This window comes from Esox lucius, chromosome 17 (assembly GCF_011004845.1).
Source record: "Esox lucius isolate fEsoLuc1 chromosome 17, fEsoLuc1.pri, whole genome shotgun sequence".
NCBI classification, from domain to species: Eukaryota; Metazoa; Chordata; class Actinopteri; order Esociformes; family Esocidae; genus Esox; species Esox lucius.
Genome location: NC_047585.1, coordinates 11,223,163 through 11,229,765, shown reverse-complemented (window position 1 = coordinate 11,229,765; position 6,603 = coordinate 11,223,163). Strand labels below are relative to the sequence as shown.

General features: G+C 41.5%; 1 protein-coding gene across 4 annotated transcripts; it reads left to right on the top strand.

The window, feature by feature from the left end:
• Positions 1-1,641: 1,641 nt before the first annotated feature.
• LOC105008416 (potassium voltage-gated channel subfamily A member 2) lies at positions 1,642-6,285 on the top strand. 4 transcript variants are annotated; one of them, XR_003777273.2, is made up of 3 exons: positions 1,642-4,358; positions 4,888-4,963; positions 5,896-5,976. XR_003777273.2 is itself a non-coding variant. In XM_010867718.3 (3 exons), the coding sequence occupies exons 1-3, from the start codon at positions 1,770-1,772 to the stop codon at positions 6,259-6,261; spliced, it is 732 nt and encodes a 243-aa protein (XP_010866020.1). In that variant the 5' UTR covers positions 1,642-1,769; the 3' UTR covers positions 6,262-6,285. The 4 variants fall into 4 exon arrangements, 1 of the variants encoding a protein (XP_010866020.1); XM_010867718.3 differs by lacking the exon at positions 4,888-4,963 and adding an exon at positions 6,172-6,285 and having other exon boundaries at positions 1,642-2,309; positions 5,896-5,997; XR_003777272.2 differs by lacking the exon at positions 4,888-4,963 and having other exon boundaries at positions 5,896-5,995.
• Positions 6,286-6,603: the final 318 nt, after the last annotated feature.

Below are 6,603 nucleotides of genomic sequence, written 5' to 3'. Positions count from 1 at the left end.
CTGGCAGTGTGCCGGGAAATCAAATGAAATCTGTAAAGGTGATTTAATTAATTAACCCAATTAAAGGGATTGTTCGGGTGTTTCAGAACACAGGATCCAAACGCACATTATGCCACAATACAAATAATTTCCTGAACATCTCAGGAAAACAGTTGCTGATGAACATGCAGTCATTTATTCACTCTTATTCACCAGAGACCTATTTTTCTTTCTCCCTACTAAATAGGAAATACAAGCATTTGTGGTAAGTGATGCAAGTAGCAGTTACACCTGCACCAAAAAACCAGCTGGTGACCCCTGAAAAGAACCGGGGCATGTAAACCTCTCGGGGGCACAATGTAAATGATGGGACAGTTTTTCACCTCACATGACCTAGGGCAAGAGCTTTTCAAACTGAAACGGACCGTAGTGAGAATAGTGTGTATGTGCACTCGCATGTGTTTGTGAATACATTTGTGTGTATGCATATATGTGTTATGAGCTGGTTTCCCAGACACAGATTAAGCTTAGTGCTAGACAAAACAATCTAGAGAATCTCCATTGAGCTTGATATTTTAGTCCAGGACTAGGCTTAAACTGTGCAAGCAAAAACAGCCATGTTAAGGCAAAGTGAGATGTTCTCCAGATTCCAACAGCACTCAGCAGCGTTCTCAATCACCTTTCACCACCACCAGACAATTTTCCTCAATAACATCGTTGTAACCATTTTTTGGGGAGACATTGAAAACTCTTCAAATTAAGTTCATTAGCTCAATGTTTACGAAGTCAAGAAGTAAAAAAAAAAAACTATAAAAACTGGTCAAGGATTACTCTAAAATAACATTTGGGTCCTTGTGTTTTGTGTTGGAAGGCAGTGCTAAACTCACTTTTTGTTTGTTCAGCCTTCCTGAAACTTTAACCTTTTTTTTACATAACCACTCTGTATTAGTACATGTCAAACCTAACTCTAACTTTAACCACAGCCTTAACCATTGGGAATTAACGCTAACATGTACATTTTGGTTTTGCAGAGTCTGACTGACAGCATGGGGTATTTAACACGTCAAGTCACTGCAAATCATGACGTCGATGTTGTGACACAATGTGTATCTTTTTTGGGGTTGGAATGGAGTGCTTGTTTCAGCACCACGGCGAGCGGAAGGATTTAGCTCAGAACGGTCGCTCTTTTCTCAAAAAAAGGTCAATCTTACACAAAAATGACTTTCAGTCACCTATGGCAGATACAATGGTTAGTACATTCAAAATAACATCACATTATACACTAGAAATTAAGTTAAATGCAGACCTAATATGTATTCTGTTTATAGGCCTGCATTTTAAAGGTATTGAGTAGACAGTGGGTTGGTTGGTAGATAATTAAACATTTCGGTAAATTATTTCAATTCAGTGAAATTAGGTAACCATAGAAACCCGATATATTTTTAAAACTTGGTGTGATTTCGTTCAACTGTGTTGTTTTTATTACAGCTACAAGGTGTGGAAATAATGTGAAATGGCGCGCGCCTGCTGTCTATGTATATGTCAAGTTGGGTTCCGATTGGGTGAACGGTGGAAGTGTGTCAGACATATGCGCGCCGTGGGCGGGAATAGACATGTGTTTATAAACCCCAGTGTGTGCTTCGTGGGGCGGAAACACTTCACTGTGTCAACGAGCGCTGACGATGAGGAAAGGGAAGGGACGACGCGTAGCCTGAGCCTGGCTCTCCAAGGGTGTATGGGGGTTTGGCTTGGGAAGGCGCGGTGCACTCTGCCCTCTCCTTATCACCTATATGGATGACCATTTCAACCTCATCGACTCACCCTGCTCAGTGAGACACAGAGGCAACAAAGCTGAGAAGCACGGTTACTCAGACACAGAAAAGGGCGTCATGACAGTTGAGAATATGTTAGAGGAGTCTGGGGCGCTTTCGAGCCACCTGCCCGTAGATCGATATGAGCAAGAGCGAGGCCGCGAGTGCTGCGAGAGAGTGGTTATCAACATTTCAGGTTTACGCTTCGAAACTCAACTGAAAACTTTCAATCAGTTCCCCAAAACGTTGCTCGGAGACCCCAGAAAAAGAATGCGTTTTTTTGACCCACTGAGGAACGAGTATTTCTTCGACCGAAACCGACCCAGCTTTGATGCCATTCTCTATTATTACCAGTCAGGGGGGCGCATAAGGAGACCTGTTAACGTTCCTATTGACATATTTTCTGAGGAGATCAACTTTTATCAACTCGGGGAAGAGGCTATGGAAAAATTCAGAGAGGACGAAGGATTCATTAAAGAAGAGGAACGTATTTTACCCAATAATGAATTCCAAAAGCAGGTTTGGCTTTTGTTTGAGTACCCTGAAAGCTCAGGGCCAGCTAGGGGGATTGCAATAGTCTCTGTGCTGGTCATTTTAATCTCCATTGTAATATTCTGTTTGGAGACGTTGCCTGAATTTCGGGATGACAGGGACCCTGTCACTGTGGCATTTACTGTCAACGGGACGGCATCTTACAGCGAAAATCCATTTACCGACCCTTTCTTTGTAATAGAGACACTTTGTATAATATGGTTTTCTTTTGAGTTGCTGGTTAGGTTCTTCGCTTGCCCCAGCAAATCCACGTTCTCAAGAAACATAATGAACATTATCGATATTGTCGCCATATTTCCATATTTTATCACTTTGGGGACAGAACTTGCAGAGAAGCAGGGTAACGGCCAACAAGCCATGTCCCTGGCCATTCTCAGAGTGATAAGGCTCGTGAGAGTGTTTCGCATCTTCAAGCTCTCCAGGCATTCTAAGGGGCTACAGATTTTAGGGCAGACACTAAAGGCCAGCATGAGGGAGCTTGGGCTATTGATATTTTTCCTTTTTATTGGAGTTATCCTTTTCTCCAGTGCTGTTTACTTTGCTGAGGCAGATGACCCGTCATCCAGTTTTACAAGCATCCCAGATGCGTTCTGGTGGGCTGTGGTCACCATGACTACGGTTGGATATGGAGACATGCATCCAGTGACCATTGGTGGCAAAATTGTCGGGTCATTGTGTGCTATTGCCGGAGTGTTGACAATTGCTCTCCCTGTACCCGTTATTGTCTCCAACTTTAATTACTTTTACCATAGGGAAACGGATGGAGAAGAGCACGCACAGTACTTGCATGTCAGCAGCTGCGAGCACATACCATCAGCCACAGACGAGCTGAAAAGGACTCGTAGCACGTCATCTCTTAGCAAGTCGGAATATATGGTTATAGAGGAGGGAATAAACCGTGGGTATAAACAGCCCAACTTCACCAATGAGAATAACCAAAACTGCGTGAACATCAAAAAGATATTCACGGATGTGTAAATGCTTTAATTTTTTATGGAGCATGATGCCGAAGATAATACAGTTAGGCTACTGTTTTTTCTATGATAGCTATCGTGATGTGACGGTGCATAGCCCATCTGTCAGGTGGAGTGTGCACAACTATATTGTGCCACAAAGATTGCCAACCGTACCGTGATTGTACGATTCGTCCTTGAGTCAAAACATGATATTCGATAGTTCGGTAGATTGTAGGCCTATACTGTATGTGTTGCATATTTACCCTCAAATTGAGTTGTGTTGTGTGAGGGGGGAAGTTCGCTTATCAGTGTTCAGTCTTGTCATGAATAGCGGCAATATAATCTAATGTCTGTATAATCTCTGTTAAATCGGACACTGCTACACAGATACTTCTAAAGGAATGGTACACAGACTATACTTCAATTTAATGGAACGTTACACAGACTAAATTGCCAACCTAAAGGAAATTCCGTGGACATATCATACATAGCCTGTGGTCTACACTGAGAGCAGACTGAGAATTGTTCAGTTTTCGTCACTACTGTTCGGATACAAACGGGCAAATTTTTCACAATGTTAGCGTAGCCTATACCAAATTAAGCAAGAACATGAAAGGATTCAGATTCGGACATGTTTTTTATAAAATAATTCGGACTTAGTGTGACTTTACTCATTACATGGGCTGAACAACTTTATATAGCCTTAGTTGTATCCTGACCCATGGTAAACGATGTATCAAATTCAAATTCCAGGATTCTGGAGGATTTATATATCTATAAAACATGACTTCAAGAAAAGCTCCAGCATATGGGATAGTGTGAGCACAACGACTTAGACATTGACACATGGTGCGCGTGGATAGAAGAATGATGAACAGCAAGTCCCGGCCCCTCGATCCTACTGAGCCCGCCTTTTGATGCAGTCTCCATGACGACTACAGTTTCCTGGGTAACCCCCGTTAATGTTACCATGGTATCACTTTGCCTTTCCAGATGGATCACCAGCCTGCCTTTAAAGAAAGAGCCGTGAGCCCTCTTATGGACTTAACATGATAAATAGGTATAGGCCCTCTAAATCCTAATAATACAACTGTTTAAAAAAAATACAACTTTGTAAAATGGATGCATATTTCAGTAGCCATTTCCTGAATTAATACAGTATTTTTGTAACATTTTGTGTGTTAGATGTTGAATCCATTATTATAGTTATCATTATTATTGTTGTAAGCTTATTGTCTGAAAACTGTCAGTCTAATTTCAATTTCTTCTTGTTAAGACAATGCTTGATATCGCTCAGAGTTGGCACACAAACTCAGAGATATTATTTTCTAAATCCTGATTATATGTGCCAACCAAGGCTTATGTGAAGCCAAACTATTGTCATTTGTTTACCTCACACTATCTCACAACAAACCGGAAAGCCACAATAAGGACAGGTCAAAATCAGGAGATAGTAATAGACAGACATTGAAAACCCTAGCAGCTCCATAGGTTGTATGAATTATATTTGCCGTATCAAATTGCTTACATGAAAAAAAAAATACATAAATGAATAAATAATCTATTTACTTTCTATTTACATTTTATAGGTTAGGTTGTCTGAGAACACGTTGTCATTTACAACAAGTACCAGAGGAAGTTACAGCGGAGGAGAGGAATTAATGAGTCAGTTCAAAGCCAGAAATGCAATTTATTTAGCCTATTTATGCTTACTCATAATCAATTATGAATAGCCTGAAAATTACATCAATTCAGTCATCTTAAGAATGATAGTACTTGCACAATGTGGTGCCAAATAATGTAAAAAAAAATATATTTCACTCGCACAGGGCCTTTGGGCTGTAGTCCTGAAGGCTGGGGTAGTTGGGATGGGGTTTGTATGGCTGGGGTCTTTAAGGAAGTAGTGCTGAGGCTGTAGGGATTGAGATTTTAGTGATGAGAACTCAAGCGATGGTGGCTGTGGGTCTGGGCGGTGTGAGGCTGGTTGCTCATTTACACCTTGGCTCTGCCTCTCGCTGGGTGGTGTTTCAGTGCTTCTCTGCAGACTCCATCTCCATCCCGTCGTGACAGCAGCTGTTAGGATGAATCATAGCCAGCCCCAGTCACGCTGTACAGTGTCCCTTCTATCAAGGCTGATCTGACCCAATTCACCTACATTTAGTCAGTTACAAGAAATTATGGTTTAATTCAAATATAAATGGACATAAGTTCCCATGTATTTCTCTTGATATAAAAAGCTATCAACCTACTGAAGAAAAAGTTGGCATTTTAAAGTGATAGTGCTGGATGCGTGGTCACAGTTTAGATGCCTAATTAATTGGTTGGTGAATGGGCTACAGAAGAATTCACTTAACTACTATCTTTATGTGCCCTATAAATTTACTCCAACGAGTCTGAAAGGACCATGCCCAAAACAAAGCTCAGTGCTGCCCTCAAGTGAGATAATCTATGTAGGACAGGCTAAATACAGTATGTTTCACATTATGATAGAAGTCCAGAAATGTTTACTTTATAAAATATTTATAATTAAATAAAACATAACTGGTCATGACAGTATATGAGAGGGTGTATGACAAAATGTCTCCCTTTTTTCCCAGGATGGATATTTTCAATTGTCCGGATCAGATTATTCCAGTCTTAACAAGCTATCAATCATCACCCAACCAACACTGCAGAGGAAAAACACCTGCTCTCTGGAGGTAGGGGGCTATTCATCTGTCTGCCTCATGTCATCAAATGACATATAAATCAATGTGAGATCCTATTGTCATGAACATATTACATCAAAACTTGAGGTTCACCCACAATCTGTTGACAGATGGCAACAACAAACCTGTCTTTTTTGACAATCTCTCAAACTCTTACCTCTGCAGGCTGAGATGAGTATTATCCTGACACATCACAATGGAAATCCTGGTGCACAACATGCCACCAACACCAATAATGAAACGTTGGGTCTCTAATGGAGGCGCACTACACCCAACAGACCCGGTGAGAGACGTCAAAGGCAAGGTCACACAAACACAGTGCCTTCAGCTGAGAACTCACCTCCCATGGACCAACTACCAGAGGAACTGTTTCCCAAGTGTCTTAGACCTGGAATACGACCCCAGACACCCAGATGACACATTGTATGTGGGCCTGTCTGTGTAGCACCTTAGTCCACATCAGGCTGGTGGTTCACAGCGTCCGGGACTCAGGTCATGTTTTGTATCACTGCATTCTATTCACGCTGTGTTGTCGCATTCCCAGGACAAATGTGAGCACATAAATGTGTTGGCAAAAAAGAAAGTCTTTGCCTGTTG

Excerpts from the sequence above, each read along its gene's own strand:
- LOC105008416 (XM_010867718.3), top strand. The coding sequence starts at position 1,770 with ATGGATGACCATTTCAACCTCATCGACTCACCCTGCTCAGTGAGACAC. Across the intron at positions 2,310-5,895 it reads ATAATGAATTCCAAAAGCAG|GATGGATATTTTCAATTGTC; the intron begins GTTTGGCTTTTG and ends CTTTTTTCCCAG. Across the intron at positions 5,998-6,171 it reads AAAACACCTGCTCTCTGGAG|GCTGAGATGAGTATTATCCT; the intron begins GTAGGGGGCTAT and ends TTACCTCTGCAG.